This window comes from Muscardinus avellanarius (assembly GCF_963383645.1).
Source record: "Muscardinus avellanarius genome assembly, chromosome: 4".
NCBI classification, from domain to species: domain Eukaryota; kingdom Metazoa; phylum Chordata; class Mammalia; order Rodentia; family Gliridae; genus Muscardinus; species Muscardinus avellanarius.
In genome coordinates, this window is record NC_137789.1 from 4,825,314 (window position 1) to 4,844,110 (window position 18,797).

Consider the following 18,797-nt stretch of genomic DNA (forward strand, 5'->3'; position numbering starts at 1 on the left):
TGGCCAGGATGAGAAGAGTCCAAGAGTGTGGGGTACACCTGGAGATGGCACAGGAGCTACTGGGCTAGACAGTGCCCCAGTGTCAAGCCCTGGGTTTGGTAAGTATGAACACCTTCCGAGTACTGGTAGGGGGTTGTAATTAGGAAACAGCAGGGGACTGAAGAAGCACAGACCCTTCTTTCCAAATATCTGAGGTCCAGGGGGAAGCAGAAAAGCACATCTCTGCCCCAACATCTGGGGTGAGAGAAAGACAGTGTGACCTGGCATGACAGTGGCCCATGCATGAGAACAAACATTTTCCAGAAAAATAAGGCAAAGCTTTACATGGGGCTGGGGACAAAGAGGGAGGCAAGAGATGTTCTAGGCTGGGAGGGAGACAGGTCTCAGCAGTGGGGATGGTGAGGCCATGGCCCTTGTTCTAATGTGACCATCCTCCCGAGGGCTGTGGGAACATAGAAGAAAGCCCATTCTCTCAGTGGTGGGTGGGCAGGGGGAATCTCTTGGAGGAAATACCTGAGGCCAGGACAGATGGCTTTCTGGACAGAGGGCAGGAAGTGGACTGGGGTGATGACAGTAGAGGCCATGAAACAAAGTCATTGCTCCCTGTCCTGGGGCTCTGGACATTCTATCTGGCTGAGTCAGCAGGCCCCAGGGTGGTGAGAGCTTATTAAAGACTAGTTCATGTTGGTCTCCAGGCACGTCACGGGCAGTAGGGTTTATAATGAGAGGTAGAATAGGAGTCCAAAGAGGCTCAGCAGTGACCTGCTGAGGGTGGGCAGGGGCAGAGGGTAACAGAGGAGAGAGAGTGGACCAGCCCCTCAGTGCCTGTACAGCAGTTCCTATGGACCTTATCTGTAGGACACAGAATTATGGAGAAGAACCAAGAGGGGTAAGGATGCCAGCACAGGTGGGGAAATGACCATTGTCCCCTTGGACTCATTGCAGGGTGCCCCAGGGAAGCCTGGAGAACCAGGGTCCAAAGGAGAAAGGGTAAGTCGGGGAAGTGCAGTCATCTTGCACTGGCTGAATGTGACATTTCCATTGTGGTCAGGGGACTTTGAGGTTAACAGAGGCCAGCATTTGTGCGGGGCAGTTAATGAAGGGCTGAGCTGGATAGCTGTCTCATACATGACTTCTACTCACTAGTACTGAACTATCTTAAGGGTTTCTCTTTCCCCCAGTATTGTGGTCTGGGTCTTTCCCCTCATTTCTTCATGGTTGTTATTTTGAGGAATAAAATAATCATCATTATAAATGCAAAAGCAAATGTTGGGAAAATTGACAGATTCCCTTCTTCCCCTGTGTGGAAGTGCATGCATGATATGCCTAGCTCCCAAAGTGCCAATTTGCTGGGAGCCAGAATTGTTGCTGGAGGTGACAAGGGAACAGATTTTCCCATAATGAGTTTGCTTGGTGCCACACTTGGAAAGCCTTTCTTTACATTTCATTTTAAAAAAAAAGAAAAATCAAAGAAAAGTAATTTTTATTGCTTTTTTTTTTCAGAAAAAAAGGACAGGGGTGTGCTCACAGGCCCACTGCGCCCTCAGAAGCTCTTCACCTTTCCTTTGCTCACAGTCCTTTGTCCACTCATCCAATTAGTCATCAGGCTGTTGCAGGATATGGGTGTCACCCCACCCCCAACCTACCCCTGCTTGTCTTCCATGGTCCAGCAGAGAATTTATCTCCACTTTCTTTGCAGGCTGGATGGGTAGGGACCTGGGGAGCTTCTCCTGCAGCCAGAGGAGAAAGACATGGAAGAAGGGAGTCTCAGGCATTCGGTCCCACTTGATATTTCTCCCTTTCCTTCTGTTGACATTGACTTTCCACTGCCCCGGAGCTGCCAGTTCCTGAATTATGAAGCCAGGCTTTGGCCAAGGCTGAGAAGGAGTTGGCTCCTCCATGGTTCAGGTCTTAGCTGAAGCTTTGGTTGGGAGCCAGGGAATTCAAACCACAGATAGGAACCTCTTCTCTAATACCCAATCAATAAGCAGAGAGCTTCCCTTTTCTCTTAAGTGGCTTCATGGAAAGTTGCCAGGAACCCTTAGACTTCCCATTTCTTGATACTCTGGGGTATATTTGAAATATGGTACAAGTCCTCTCACCGCAAATTGATAAGGAGACATTTAATGAATAAGAGGTGCTGGAGCACACGGGGAAAGGCCCGGTGTCCAGGTGGACCAGGAACCCCCCAAGAGATTACAGTGAAATGTGTCATACCCAGAAAAGTGAGAATTCTTTAATTCATGGCCTCTTTTCTGATGATTGTCAAAAATATAAAAGCAACACAAAGATGTAATTAAATAACAAAATCTGTAAAGAGATAACCACAGTGAAAGTCATGAGTCCTTAATTTCATTCTTTGGCCCATCCTTCCTAGACCACAGGGCTGTTTTTGTTTGTTTCTGCTTTTGTTTTTGATACTAAAAGTTGAGCCCAGGGGCCATACTGCCGAGCTATACCCCAGCCATGTTTTATTTTTTATTTTGAAATAGAGTCTTGCTAAGTTACTAAACCTGGCCTCAAATTGCTGTCTGATACCATCTGAACACAAGCTGCCATGTGTTCAAACCCACTGACCACTGGGATTCACTGGCCAGACATGTGAAGTACAAAAAGGCCATTTCCTGGACTATTTTTTCTGGAGTGCCCATGATCCCAATTACTGATCTAGCACTTCAGTCTTTGGGTCAGCAATGGAGAGAAAGGGCCTCATCAGTGTGTTTAGCCATGGGGAGATGCTTTATGGATTCAACAGAGTTGAGCGCTGGGGATTGACAGCAGTTTTACACCCATTCCTACTTTATTTATTTACTTTTTTGAAACAACGTCTCTTAAGTTACTAAAGATCTAGCTAAGTTGCCCACCTTGGTTTCCAACCTGCAATCTTCCTGTCTCAGCCTCGCAAGTACTGAGATTACAGATACACACCACTGCATCCAACTAAATTTTTTGGTTTGGGGGTATAAAGTGAAGTATATTGTCCCAATCATTACCCTTCCACACCTTGTAATTAACCATCTATATAAACTTCTGCAGTTTTTGTGTATATCAAGCAAGTCAGATACACATTTTCATTTCTTCCCAGTTTTAATATTATACACACCATTCTATACCTTGATTATTTGTCTTAATGAAAAAGACTGGTGAGCTGTCCATGGTAGTCCCTGGCATGTGTCCTCATCTTTCACAGCGCTGCAGTGCGCTCTGTTGTATCCATATGCCTACATTCTTTTACTGTTTTCCAGTGATGGACACATGTGTGGTTCCATTCTGGGGATTGAGGTTTGTAAATAAGCGTTCTCCTCTGACCTCTGCAGATCCCATGTCAGATGGCATTCCCTCTCTGTCCCCAAGTTTCTCATGTGTCTAATCAAGATGTTGGCTGGGGCTCTTTGGGGCCCTTCTCACCCTGAGTCCTGCACAGACCAGCAAGGACCAAGCATCCTCCTCAGTTATTCCAAGAGGCAGAGGCTGTGCCTCCTACAACTGCACCTGCCCTGTTTGCAGTGCCACATCTAGCTATGACCCACACTAATGTGTTTCTCTCCCCTCTAGGGAGATCCTGGGATCAAAGGGGACAAAGGACTGCCCGGTGGGAAGGGCCAGCCTGGGGACCCTGGGATCCCAGGTCACAAAGGCCACACAGGCCTGACAGGCCCCCCAGGACCAGCTGGGGAGAGTGGACCTGCAGGGCCTCCAGGACCTCCAGGTCAGCCAGGATTTCCAGGACTGAGGGTAAGGATGCAGACAGTACCTCAGATTTGGTTCACCTCTGGCCAGAGGGGAAACTGGGGAAGTATGTGACTTTCAGGGGGTCAGGTTACAGATCCCGGTCTTCTGGCTGTCTGGCTGTGTGGCTGGGGGCCAATTACTTTTTCTCTCTCAACCAGCCTTCCCTGCTTCAGAAAGGAATGAAAAACTTTTCTTCTACTGTCTTATGATTAAGAGAAATAGCATGCATAGCTTAAGAGAGATTAAAAAATAGAATCCTCCTTCTGCCCTGCCCTCTACCCCAGTGGCCATGAGCCCTCAAGGCTTCTTTCTTTGGACTGCTGAGCCCTTCTGCCCCAGGACCCTGTGCATGGGTGACTGAGCAGACACTGGCTGGCCCTCAGCAATCCCAGTTTCAACTTGGATGATTCACCACCCATTAGCTAGCTAGTTCTTCTCTCTCTCTCTCTCTCTCTCTCTCTCTCTCTCTCTCTCTCTCTCTCTCTCTCTCTCTCTCTCTCTCCTTTCTCTTTCCCCTGCAGTTTCCTTCTTCCATGTCTCATTTTCCCCATGAAGAAAATAGAAAGGCTTGTTTGGAGTAGTGTTACTTCCTTTTTTTAACGTATTTTATTCTAATGGCAGACCTCTCATTTTACAGTCTTTTAATGACTGCACACACCGGCTCTGCGTGATCAGAGCTGAGCTCCCTCGGTGGATGCATTGCTGGGGCTGCTGTCTGCCCCGTGACCTTCCTTTCTCCCTCAGCAGTCCACTTGGTCACCTCGGGACCCTTTTATTCTCCGGAGCATTGTGCGGATGGCTCCATGTCCCTGCCAACTCGGATACGCTGTGGCTCTACCACTTCCTGGTGGCTGTGGTCTGTCTGAGTTTCATCTATTTTGAAGGACAGACAGCTGAGCTTGTAACCAGCCAGTCCAAGGGAAAGCAGGAACTCAGCTGGCTTCCAAAGCCTCTCTGAGCTGTGCCATGCTCTCCGTGTCCTGATCCTATGGGCAGTGCTGTAACTTCTGAGGTTAACATACAATATTTATTCCAGAAAAGAACAAGAGAATAAGGACATGCAATCTATTTCATGGCAGCCCAGGCCAAGTGTTTAGGACCCTGAGGGGTAGACTCTGCGCTGAAGCAACTGGTAGAAAGGGATGAGCCTGAGGGGGCTTACAGACTGCCCTCCTACTTCCTATCCAGACTCACTGCCACTGTGCGAGCCAGAGGATAGCAGTTGGCCTCTCTGTTTTACAAATGGTCATGTCCAAACATCAGGTTAGATGATACTTGCTGAGGGCCAGTTGGACTCTTAGCAAGAGCAGGAAAAAAGACCTTGGGAGCCAAAGAGGACAAGTGGCCAGGTAGAGCAATAAAATATGATTTCATGCATGGGGCATTGAGCAAGACTGCCCAGGCCCAGTGCTGGGAGGAGTGGGGAGGGGGAAGACTTCATTCAAGTATCCTGTGTTTGAAGGAAAACCAGGGAACAAACTGTAAGGGCACGGTGCAAAGTGCAGCAATGGCCCAGAGAGCAGATAAGGGCCAAAAGATGAAAGAGATGCTGCTGCTTAACAGCACAAAGGGATGAAGAGATCCTAGGAATAGAAGAGATGGACTATGAAGATGGACTTCCCATCTATATGTTGTCTTGGGTGGCAGAAGTTACTAGAAGATGAATAACCTCACTCTCTTTTCCTAGGGGGAGTCTCCATCCTTGGACACTCTGAGGCGGCTCATTCAGGAAGAGCTGGGGAAGCAGCTAGAAGGTGAGCAGCTGGAATTTACTGCAGCCTTGAGGATGGACAGCCTAAGAAGCACTCCATCTGCTGAGCCTCAGTGATCTTGCAACTTGGCTTGGAAAGCTCTGCAGGGGCAGCTCAAATGCTGAGTAGCAGAGGCACTGTGAGATCTCTGATTCAGCCCTTCTCTCTTGGCAGAGTCTCTCAAGTGAGCCGTAAGTTTTTGCTTGATCACCTCTAGTGAAGAAGGAGGGCTCACCAGGTACAAAGTCAGCTCTGCCATAATCATCTGCACATTCTGGGCACTCAGTCACATATAACAGGCAATCATTTTTGGAGGCTTGCTATCAACTTCAAGGAACTCATAGTTCAAGGCAGGAGATAGATCAGTAAATAGCCAATATGACTTTGGCACCATAAAAATGTTCTGTAATTTACTTTGGCTCACGGAACATGGAGAAGGGACTGATGAACATATGTGAACCATCTCACTCAGAGATGGGGACTGGAGAGATAAGGTTTCCTGGAGGAAGGCCCATACGATCAGCAGGTGGAAAGAGGTGAGACTCTACCTCTAGAGTGTTGGAGCAATACATGTAAAGAACCCAGGAGCACACAGTACTTTCCAGGAGCCAAAATCCTTGAATGCCACTGTCTGGCTTTACTGTTAAGTTCCCGGTTTATCACAGGCCCAAAGATTCTCAGGGAGGTAAGGAAAATACTGACACCAGTAATTGGGCTTTTTCCTCAGTCATTAGGAGATGTCAGCTCGTGCATAGGTGCTCGAGGAACACATAGCTGCTGTAATGCTAGTGAGGAGCAGTGATGTAGAGTGCCTTACCTGAAGAGCTGCAATGATTTGAGCAGGACTCACATCGGCTGTGGAACCCACACTCCAAACTGCTGGACTCTCTTGAATCATTGCAGTTCCCACTTCCTTTGCAATGGAAGCTTAGGGGGAAAAATCGCTGACTGTCCTGTTGCAGGAAAGAAGAGGAATCTGTAACTATTCTCCAGGGATAAATGGACAAAAAGAGAAAGCACATGTGTTCATATGTCCATGTCTCAGCTATTTTGCATTACATACATACCAGGCTCTGTGCTGGGTACAGGAACACAGAAGGAAGCTTTGTCTCCCTGAAGCCCAAGTGAATACACTCCGTGATCACACACAAAAGGTCAAGAGACTGCTACCTGGGGCAAGGGCTAGGCTGCAGGTAAATGTTAGGGGTGAAAGAGGGAAGGAAATGAGGTTGACATGGTGAGTCCCATGGGTGATTGGGTCCAAAGAACTTGAGTGTAAATCTCTGAGTTCTGCCTCCTGGGTGTTAGATTCATTGGGGAAAGAAATAGTCTTTGCAATTGTGGGGTTTCCAGACAAAAAATAGACACAACACTTATTTTGAACTGATCTGTATGGAACATTAGTTGGGCTGAGTCTGGTCTTTTATATCCTTTAAAAAGGAAGCATCTACTCTACTTTAAAGGTCTTAAAATCAAGGCTTAGAGATCCTGAGCAAATTGCCAAGGTCACAGAAGTAGTCCTCATTACCTTTTGTGCCTTCTGAATAAGCAGAAGGAGGAGAGACTCAGCCAGGCAGCAAGAAGACTCTGTGTCTGCCTTGATTTCTGAATCATTTGACCATCCCCCTGGTGGACTTTTAAACCTGATTCTCTGTGACTGTATGCAGACAGAGGTGGTTTTTGATGACCACCAGGCAGGCACTGTACCCTCTGAAAGAAAGGCATGCCAGGCCAGCACTGCTATTGCTCTAATACCACTGCTATCACCAAAAGATGACTACAGCCAATACTACTAATCTTACCAGGCCAACACTACTGCAACTGACAATCAATTCTATGATCTTTGTACTTTAGTTGTGTAAATGTATCCACTTGCCAGTGTATCCATCCCTTCATTGCAGATGAGGAATTTGACATTGAGAGGAAAAGTCATAAAATATATTTATGTAAGCCACTTAATTATCCCCAGACCTCAATTTCCCTAATTGACAATTATGAGAACTGCTACTACTACACTATTGTAAACACTACTACAGCTACTAATACTACTACTGCTGCTAAATACTCCTGCTATAATTGTTGAATCTCTTACTATATCTTTACTACTACTATTACTACTACTACTATTTCTGCTGCCAATATGACTAATGCTGCTAATACTATTACTGCCAATACAACTACTTGTACTTTTGTCAATACTACTGCAATTGCTATAACTACTACTACTGGCGCTGTTGTCAATATTACTACCATTAATATTACTATGAGTAGTACTACTTCCTCTTCTAATACTATTACTATTGCCATTACTATCATTATTGCCGGTGCTATACTACTGTCAAAACTGCTACTATGGCTGCTGCTGTTGGCACTACTATTTCTACTTATATTGCTAAGAAACTGGTACTGCTGAATCTACTAATACTACTTCTATCATCAATACTACTACTACTACTACTACTACTATTCCTAATACTATTATAATGCTGCTATCAATGCTACTATTACTACTACTAGTGTAAATATTACTACTATCAACAATACTATATTACTCCCAATACTGTTACTAATGCCAATACTTCTACTACTGCTGGTAATTATACTATTACTACTACATCTATGCCGAGACTACTACTACTTCCAATTCTACTACTACTGATATCGCCAAGTAGTACTACTACTTTTATTGCCATTACCATTACTGCTACTATTGCTGCTGATACTACTATTAAGTAGTAAGGCTACTTATATGTTAAATAGATTAAATAAATAGTATATTAATAGTACGGCTACTTCCAGTACTAATATTTCTACTGTTAATCATATTACTACTGCTTGCAATGTTCCTGCCATTACTGCTGATACTATTTCCACTGCCAACAATGGAAATACTAGTGTCTATACTATGATTACATCCAGTTTAGCCATAATAATAGCCATCAGCATCTACTGAGTATTACATGTCTTGCACTGTTTCATTGGATTTATTTCATTTATTTGATCTTCACATCAGCATGGTCGTAGGTGTTATTTCATTACCTTTCTTTTTCGGGGGAGAAAATTAAGGCTGAGAGAGGTCAGGGCTTACCCACGGTCATGTGGTGGGTGGTGGCTTCCCAGGTACCGAGCACAGGCAGCAATGGCCACCAGTAGTGACTGAGTCCGCTCATAGTCTCCCCAAGTCAGATGTGTGTGCACATGTGCTACCCATGTGCTTCGTGTGTATCCTTGGCGGTGTTTGTATTTCTATTGTTGATTTTGTAGTTACTATACTCTCATTTTCTGACTTTTCAGTAGGTTGCCAGTCTCTCCTTTGTGTCCTTTTCATCTTCTTCTGAGATGTCTCTGTTTTCCTACTCCACAGCCAAACTTGCCTACCTCCTGGCCCAGATGCCCCCAGCACACACAAAGGCATCGCAGGGCAGACCCGGGCCTCCAGGGCCCCCTGGAAAAGATGGGCTTCCGGGGCGAGCAGGCCCCATGGGAGAGCCAGGCCGACCTGGGCAGGGTGGTCTGGAAGGGCCGTCTGGACCCATGGGCCCCAAAGGTGAGTGATCACAAAGAAGACATGTGCTTCAGAGGCTGCATGGGAGCTGCAAGGAATAAGGGCGCGTGGCTTGTGCTCCACTGAGCCTGGCTATTCATTCTGTTCTCCTTCCGTGTAGCTTGGTAACATCCTGAATTTTGGCATCACATAATTTTTTTCATATGTTTAAGAGATTTTCATACTTGACATTTTAGCAGAATTATGCTTCTGCTAGGAAGATTGACTCTGTTCCCTCCTACTTTCTTCTTTTTTACCCATCTCCCCTATTCAAATTTCAGAGGGTAACTTTTTCCTCCCAGTTTAGAACTAACTGAGAATTCTCCGTGCAGTGGAGATTAAACCCCAGCTTTAAAATGAGATAAAATGGCTTTGTACCAGAGCTAAAGAGACCACTAGCTGTCCAGCTCTCGGGCAGTGTGGCCTACCTGGACATTGGAGCTCAGGACAGCAGAAGGTTTCACCTACAAGTAGAGGGCCTCTCCTACTTCACCTGCTTATCACAGCAAGCAGATGAGAAGGCTCAGTCCCTCTGGCAGCCAGGCAAAGAGAGGAGGATCCTGACACCAAACCCACCAGCATGAAAACCCATTCCTTTCTGCTAAAGAATAAGGCATGATGGGAAAGAGGCAGGTGGTATGATTTTAGCTGATACTGGGTGACTCGGAGTTAGGGAAATGGATGTCCCTAACATCTCCCTTGTATGATCTTTCATTTTATTTATTCACTCAGTTCCAGTAAGGTTTTCTCTTACTCCAAAGGCCTTTTATAAAATTTATTGTGTGACCTGATCTTATTAATTTACTCACATTACTACTCATATTAGTTTAGAAAACAAAGTATATGAAATAATTGTTCATAAGCAAGCATAGACCTAGAAGACATCAGACCATGGTAGAATCCTGACTGAATGCAATCAAAACAATAGAAATGAGTGAACGTGCCAGGCATGGTAGTGCATTCTTGTAATCCCCACGCTTGGGAGGCTGAGACAGGAGGATCGCACAGGTTCAAAGCCAGCCCCAGCTACTTAGTGAGGCTCTTGGCAACTTAGTGAGACCCTGTTTCCAAATAAAATATAAAATAGATCTGGGAGTATAGCCCGGAGGTAGAAAGCCCCTGGGTTTCACCCCCAGTACCACACACACAAAAAAAGAAATGAGTGAAATGAAGATGCAGAAACCAGCAGAATTTATAAGTTTGATTACAAGAGAAATATATGACATATGCAGGAGATTATTTTGGAAACAATATAGCAAGGAAAAAAGGATTGATTTGAAAAAGCATTGAGAGACAATTTAATCAATTCTGTGTGATCTTTACTCAGATATGGCCCAAATATCCTCCCAGGAGAAATGCCTCCTCTCTCCTCTGAATATTTATTGTGGATTTTTGTTCCTAGAACTGTAATCAGCACATTATGGCTCATAGTAGAATGCTCTTGGTGCCTGCTTCATCGGTCTTATTTAGAGTCTAAGCTTCTTGAAAGTGAACTGGGTCTTACTATCATATGTGCCCACATCACCTAGCATTTGATTTGTTTAATGATCACGGATCCAGTCCCTTCTCCATGAAGGTTCAGATAAAATGCCTTTAGAACAAGGGAAGTGTATGTAGCATGAGTAATGACCCACGTGGATTCTGTGTGCATGGGAACATGTGGGTATGTGCACTGGAGTCTGTGTTTGAGAGAATCTGTATGTATGTGAATGCGTAGGTGTGCATGTTTGCTAATATGTGTATGACTGCTTTTCTCAGAATAATCCCCGGAGAATGCTGGCCACATGATAGTTGATCTCATTCTGGGGTCGAGGAGCTCCTGAGTCACAAGACTTTCAGTTTTGAAACCCAGATTTAACAGGGAACAACAGCGCCAGTCAGACATCCTGCCCAGTGTGTCTGTGGATAGACAGTGCTTGAGTGGGTCTGTATATAAACATGTATACTTGAGCATGTGTTTGGGAGCATGTGTGTGTTCCCCTTGGTGAGTGTCTGTATATATTCTGAGTCTGAATATTCCTGAGTGTGTGCATGGGATTACTGTGGGTGGAGCGTGACTGAGCAGGCAGTTTTAGGTGCAGTGCTGTAGTGTCTGGGTTCTGCCCCTGCACGTCCCTCCCACCAGCAGGGAATCCCCTTCCCTACCTTATTTTTGCTCTCCACCACCAAAGGTACATGATTTTATCTATCACCAGGTGATCGAGGAGCCAAAGGTGACCCAGGTGCACCTGGAGTTGGCCTCCGAGGCGAGATGGGACCCCCTGGAATCCCAGGTAGGGGACATCTGGGGTCTCAGGGGTGAGTGGGCATCCATCATAGAGATGAGGAACACTCAGTTCTCCTGTATGCTGCCCCAGACTTGGCAAGGGGAGAGAAGAGGCTGCATCCAGCTGAGGAGGAAACAGACCACTCACATTTTATTAAATATTTCTAAAGTTTCTGAAGTATATGTCACGAATCCGAAATCTCAGTAATTTATGGACTATTTCAAAACTGTTGAGATATTCACAATCAAAGGATTGTGATAGTCTCAATATGTAGAAATGGTAAATGTTTGAGGTGATAGACTGTATATGCCAATAACCCTGATCTAATCAGTACACGTTGTACACAGGTCCAGAAGGCACACGCAGCACCTCATAAGTGAATACAGTTATTAATTAAAATAATAACAAATGACAAAAATCTCGAGAAATGGTCTTGAAAAATAAAATCTGATGCAGGATAAATAAGTCCAGGCAATGTTGGGACAGGCTCCCCTTCAGACATTCCTAGGACAGAGAAAACAATGTTTACATTGCTTGAACCCACACTCAGTCTCTTGGGTCACGATGGGACTTCCAGTTCTGAAACTCAGACATAAGAGGGAAACAGGAGGAGCAGTTGGACATCCTGCCCCGCGGCTGTGTTGGAAGATACACAGATCGTAGTGGTAATCGTGCTACAATATGAAGTGCAGGTGAGGAAGGCGGTATCAATACAACTACACAGTTATCAAACTCCACCTCAACAAGGCTTCCTTTTTTAAAGTTTAGTTCTAATTGATATGTTTACTGGATGTCATTTATGAATATTGGACCTATAGATAATTTTATTTCATTTACTTATTTTGGTGTTGGACTTGAACCCAAGGTGTTCCACCTCTGAACTATGCCTCCAGCCCTTGCAAATCTCATTTTGAAAAAGGGTTTCCCTAAGTTGCTAAGTCTTGCTAAATTGCAGTGGCTAGTCTCCAACCTGTGATTCCCCAAGTCTTAGTTTCCCAACTACTGGGATTACAAGTATATGCCACCATGCCTGGTGTGCTTATAGATAATTTTAATTTTAGTATTTATTTTGTCATGATTTTCCAAATTCTCTATAGTGGACATGTTTTATTATATTAACGAGAGAAGATACTTAGATATAAATATTTTTACAACTTTCTTACTTTCAAATAGGTTATGTAAAGAATATTTCTTAACTAGGACAATTTAAATTAAAGATTAAAATGGCAGATCAGGGCCGGGTGTGGTGGTGCACGCTTGTAATCCCCAGGCTTGGGCGGCTGAGACAGGAGGATCACACAGTTAGCCAGCCTCAGCTATTTAGTGAGGTTCTCAACAACTTAGTGAGACTCTATTTCCAAATAAAAAAAATATAAAATAGGTTTAGGAGTATAGCCCAGAGGTAGAAAGCCCCTGGGTTCCACCCCCAGTACCACACACAGAAAAAAAAGGCAGATCAGAAACCTTTTAGAAGCAGGAAATCTATAGCAATTTATAGCAAGTTACGCCAATATGATAATCCAATTTCAGTGGCTTCTACTAGAAAGAATGAACAATATTATTGGTCCAAATTTTGGTCTATGTAAGATTGTAGATTTACTTCATTATAGAGCTGGGTGTGGTGGCACACACTTGTAATCCCAACATTTGGGAGACTGAGACAGGAGAATCCACGTTCACAGCCAGCCTCGGCTACTTAGTGAGGCCCTTTGCAACTTAGTGAAACACTGACGCTTGTAATCCCCACGCTTGGGAGGTGGAGACAGGAGGATCACGCGGGTTCAAAGCTAGCTGCGCTGGCCTAAGAGACCCTGTTTCCAAATTTAAAAAAATATAAAAGATAGGTCTGGGAGTGTAGCCCAGAAGTAGAAGGGTTCCATCCCCAGTACCACCAAAAATAAATAAATAAATACAATTAAAGAATAAAAACCAAGGCTGGGGTGTAGCTCAGAGGTAGAATGGCTCTGGGTTGCATCCTCAGTACTGCAAAAAAAAAAAAAAGATTTACTTAATTATTACCAAGGCCTTATCAGAATTTACAGTATGTCTAAAGATATTTTTAGGAATAAGTATTTTGTTTATTCTATAAGGAATATTCTGACAAAATGCTTATTAAGTCTTAAGAGTGAAAATTAATACCAGGGTTTGCCACAGCACCACACACTTTCCAGTTGAGTACTTCCCAGTTGCCAAGGCAAAACAAGAAGACAGACTACTTATGAATGATACATGACGCTTGATAAGTGGAGGCAGAGAAGGTTTTTGTTTTTGTCACCACTATTGTCTGAGTCTAATTTGGGGCTATCTAGCTCTCATTTACTTCTATTTCTGGATGTTGTTTTTGACCATGGCTTTGTAGAACAGGTTAATGGAATCCACGTATGTGGTTCAAATTGAACATGCGGGTGAAGCTGAAGTGCAGCAGGTCAGGGACAAGTTGGATACGGGAGGGTGCACTAGGTGTCCCTAAGGACATATGCCCTGGAGCTCATGGTTTACAGTCAGGTCTTGCCATTCTACTGAGTTCTGAGGTATCTCCTAGCACCACGTAAGGACATAGAAAGCCCTGTTTCTCATATGGACAACATGTTCCCTCCCTGACTTAGATCTACCCTTGTTTATTTATCTCCAATGCTTTCTGGCTTATCATCCTCATTCAAGCAGTGAAAGTAATCCTTCTTCCATGTGCCAGAGCGCTTCTAGTGCCCTGTACTCATGAGGACCATTCTAATCACTCAGACCAGAATGCCCAGGCCAGGGATGCTCTCTGAGGGCACAGCATGTCCTGAGTTCATATGGATTGGGAACAGCAAGAGCAGGGCTCTTTTGCCTTCAGCAGCAACATAAACCACTGTCTGTTTCTTTTGCTCTTGGGCCAGGTCAACCTGGGGAACCTGGCTATGCTAAAGATGGACTTCCAGGGAGTCCTGGACCTCAAGGGGAGACAGGACCAGCTGGACACCCAGGACCTCCAGGCCCACCAGGGCCCCCTGGCCAGTGTGACCCCTCCCAGTGTGCCTACTTCGCCAGCCTTGCTGCTCGGCCGAGTAATGTGAAGGGCCCCTAGAAGATTCGGGAAATCAGAAGACTGCAGTGGATTTCTGAAACTTGAACTCAGAGCCTGATGGGAAGCCAGAGGCCTTAAACCTTGAAGAATTTTAGTTTACTCTCTTTTTTCTCTCTTCCCTCCCTCCCTTCCTTCCTTTTCTTCCCATCTTTCTCTTTCTTTCTTTCTTTCTTTCTTTCTTTCTTTCTTTCTTTCTTTCTATCCCTCTGTCATTTTATTTCTTGAAAGACCTCAGAGCAATTAAAACCAGCAGATGCTGCTGGTTGGTCAGATTATTATTATTAATATTATTATTATTGTTAATTATTATTATTTCATATGCCAATGCTTGTGGGTTTTCCCCTCTCCTCTAAAGCTGGGAAAACTTGACTTCAGGGCAGGAGATGGTTTCCCAGCTCCTCTGGCAGCACCCATTTGGACTGAAGCTGTCCATTTTCCAGAAACTCTTGGTGCTATGCAACCCTGACCAGACGCTTACCGAATTTACCTCTTTGGTTAAAAGGAAACTAAGAAATGGAGCCAATGGGCTTCTAATCTCACCTGGATCCAGAGGTTGTCCAGGGAGAAATAATCCCCAAATCCTCACTTCCAAGGACAGAGATACGAAGCAGGAGGAGATGGGATTTGAAAAATGTTCTCCTCAAAGTTCACACAGAGAGCACAGAATTGGCCGTCAGGGAGCACCCAGCATCCTCAGTGTTTTATGCTCTTTCCTAGAAGCAAAATATTGTCCCAAGGTATGACAATGGTTTTGTTTAATCCTGTGTCTTGTCTAAAGATAAGAAAACTGGTGTTGAAGAAGCAGTTCGGGGTTGCTAATTTTGCTTCTAAATTATGGGCAGGACTCCTTTAAGTTTCTCTTGTTGATGTTAATATCAGTTGTACACTAAAGGAGTCCACTGACCATTTGCTTGTGTCCCTAATGGTGGCCCACTGGCCAGGGTGCTGACAGAGCTGGGAGGTCTGTATCTCCAGGGTCCACCTCTGAAATAACTGCATTGAGTGTATGTGTGTGACATGCCTGGCATGAACAAGTGCTCAATAAATATGAGTTTTGTTTTTTCTCAGTTTCTTTGGCGGTTCACTTCTTACCTTCAGCGTCCTTTTGCACATGGACTCCTCTAGCACTGGGGTGAGGCTCTTTCTCCTGGGAACTGCAGCAGAGACCCTACATGTTCATTCCACATGCTGCGTGGACAGGGAATGGACACATGTATGTGGCTATACTGGACCTGCAAGGAAATCATTATAATGCCCTTCACTGAAGCTGCTCAGCTCATTTTTTGCATTATAGAGGAAGTACTTTAGATGTGTGTGTGTGTGTGTGTGTGTGTGTGTGTGTGTGTGCACGCACGTGTGTGTTTTAACATAGGACCATGGTAGGGGAGGGGGAGTGAAGCAAGTGGGAAAGTTGGTTTCAGTAGGACCAATCTTGTAAAAAATGCATCCTCAGGGTGAGTGACCTCACAGTGGCCTCAAAAATTACTCTTTCTGCCTTTCTTCTCTTCTTGAATGGCTGATGATTGATTAATTGACTGACTGACCCACTCATTCATTGGTCCATTCACCCAAGCAGTCAGCCACTTGCAAACTAATATAGCATTTGCTTACCAGGCCAACCCTTTGTATATATACTATCAATAGATTTGGTAACCAGAAGAATAAATTTCTGAAGGAGAAGTTTTCTTGGATAGAGAAATATTATTGCAATGATTTTAAAGTAATATATGAAGCCTGTGGCTTGAGTTCAGTTGGTCGGTGCTGATTCTGTGGCTTGAATTCAGTCTGGTGGTGTTTATTCTTGGCTGAATGGGTGTTTGGTCTGAGTAAAGCAACCCCATCAATGCAGAACAAGATGACTTCTATCTAAGATTTTGTATCTACCATCATGGCTATTTTTCACAACCACAGAGGACAGAAAGATATTGCTATAATACCTTTTGTGTGTTTGTTTAAAGACACTAACCCAGACATTTCAGGAGTAATCTGCTCTAGTGCCTTCTACACTTTCTGACCAAAATGACAGAAGCCTTTTCTGTGTGGTGTAGGATACACACATATGCACACAGTAATGTATGCACTAATACAGGCATATGCATTGTGACATGATCAAACATTTACTCCAACCAAGCACAACACCCTGTCCATGTGCTGTTCTATTTCATTGGTGTTATTGTTGTTTAAATAGACTATATTTACAGAAGTTTTAGAATCACAGCAAAATTAAAAGGAAGGTACAGATAATGGAGAGAGAGAGAGGAGAGAGAGAGAGAGAGAGAGAGAGAGAGAGAGAGAGAGAGAGAAGTGCTCAGAGAGCTGAGCTCAAGCTTGCAGTCTCTGCCATTTTCCAGCCAATTTTCCCTCTGTGATTCCTGTGCAGTGCTACAGCCAGAGAACCCATTTCTGGAAATGGCTATCTTTCCTTGAAATGACCTGGGGAAGGAGTGAAAAGGGTTGATTCTGTGCTCTAGAAGGAGTAGGCCTAGAGCATGGAACAGTCAATGCCCCAAAAGCATACAGAGGCTTTCAGGAGATGATGACTCAGGTGTGTTTTGGGGCACCCCGGCCCACATAGAGCTTCTTCTGTGTGGAATTGGTGATACAAACTTACTCCAGCTGATGTAATAGAAACAGAGCCCTGCCATATAGGTCTTGCCCTGGAATCGCCTTGTCCTCTCTTGAGGGCAGGTTATTCCCCTGACCTGCAGGCTTGGCTTCTGCAAACCTCCCAGGTGAAGTACAGCCAGGTTATGGGCTTGGCCTCTGGGGTCCCCACAGGCTGTCCATTGAGTTGGCTGCACCATGAAGCCCCTTTACTGTCCCGGACACTCCAGCTGTGCAAACTGAACCTGGACATTTTAACAGAAAAATTGATGACCTGTTTCCTCCTCTGATGAATGGGACTAGCAACATTCAGTCACAGTTTTTATATGAGATTAAAATTTTTTAAAGCAGTAGGGACTGGGGTATAGTTCATAGAAGAGCACTTTTCGCTGGGCGTGGAGGCATACACTTGTATTCCCCACGCTTGGGAGGCAGACACAGGAGGGTTGCACAGATTCGAAGCCAGCCACGCTGGCTTAAGAGACCCTGTTTCCAAATAAAAATATAAAACCATGCACAGCCGGGAATAGTGGCACACGCTTGTAATCCCCGCGCTTAGGAGGCAGAAACAGGAGGATTGCGCAGGTTCAAAGCCAGCCACATGCGCTGGCTTAGGAGGCCCTGTTTCCAAATTAAAAAATGTAAAAATAGGTCTGGGAGTGTAGCCTGGAGGTAGAAGGGCTTCCAGGAACCCCAGTACCACCAAAAAAATAAAAAAATAAATAAAAATAAAACCATGCAGGAGGAATCACAATACCTGACCTTAAACTATACTACAAAGCCATTGTAATAAAAGCAGCATGGTACTGGCAAAAACCAGATACATAGAACAATGGAGCAGAATAAAAGACCCAGAAACAAGTCCACATATTTTCAGCCAATTGATTTTTGACAAAGGGGCCAAAAAACATACACTGGAGAAAAGATAGTCTGTTCAACAAATGGTGTTGGCAAAACTGGTTAACCATATGCAGAAAATTGGAAATTAATCCCACTTTCTCACCATGTACAAGAGTCAATTCAAGATGGGTCAAAGACTTGGAAATCAACCCAGAGACCTTGAAGCTCTTGGAAGAGGGCATAGGTCCAACACTGCAACACATAGGCACAGATAAACACTTTCTCAACAAGACCCCAATGGCACAACAAATTAAAAGGTGAATCAATCCATGAGATTGCAAGAGACTGAAGAGCTTCTGTTCAGCAAAGGAAATTGTCAAGAACTTCAATCGAGAGCCAACAGAATGGGAGAAGATTTTTGCCACCTACACCACCGATAGAGGACTAATATCTAGAATATATAGAGAACTCAAGAAACTCAACACTAAGAAAACAAAGCATCCAAAAAGAAAATAGGCAAGCGAACTAAATAGACACTTCACAAAAGAAGAAATTCAAATGGCCAATAAATGCATGAAAAAATGCTCAACATCACTGGCAATCAGAGAGATGCAAATCAAAACTACCCTGAGATTTCACCTAACTCCAACTAGAATGGCAATCATTCAAAACACAAACAACAACAGATGCTGGTGAGAATGTGGAGAAGTGGGAACTCTTAAGACATTGTTGGTGGGATTGCAAATTAGTGCAACCACTTTGGAAAACAGTATGGAGAATCCTCAGAAAAATGGGAACAAATCTACCATTTGATCCAGCAATACCGCTTCTGGGTATCTAACCAAAAGAAAAGAAACCAAACTACAAAACTAATGCATGCATATCTATGTTCATAGCTGCACAATTCACCATAGCCAAACTATGGAACCAGCCAAGATGTCCATCAACAGATGAGTGGATTACAAAACTGTGGGATATGTACACAATGGAAT

At 44.3% G+C, this 18,797-nt stretch overlaps 1 protein-coding gene across 1 annotated transcript in view; it reads left to right on the top strand.

The window, feature by feature from the left end:
• The window catches only part of COL22A1 (collagen type XXII alpha 1 chain), a gene marked incomplete at both ends in the record, with an annotated part of 240,887 nt that extends 226,526 nt beyond the window's left edge, over positions 1 to 14,361 (top strand). The window contains 6 exons of the mRNA XM_080694710.1: positions 946 to 990; positions 3,556 to 3,735; positions 5,420 to 5,486; positions 8,848 to 9,030; positions 11,223 to 11,300; positions 14,174 to 14,361. Coding sequence (XP_080550836.1) covers positions 946 to 990; positions 3,556 to 3,735; positions 5,420 to 5,486; positions 8,848 to 9,030; positions 11,223 to 11,300; positions 14,174 to 14,361 — 741 coding nt within the window. The remainder of the gene's footprint in view (positions 1 to 945; positions 991 to 3,555; positions 3,736 to 5,419; positions 5,487 to 8,847; positions 9,031 to 11,222; positions 11,301 to 14,173) is intronic.
• Between the last annotated feature and the right edge of the window lie 4,436 nt (positions 14,362 to 18,797).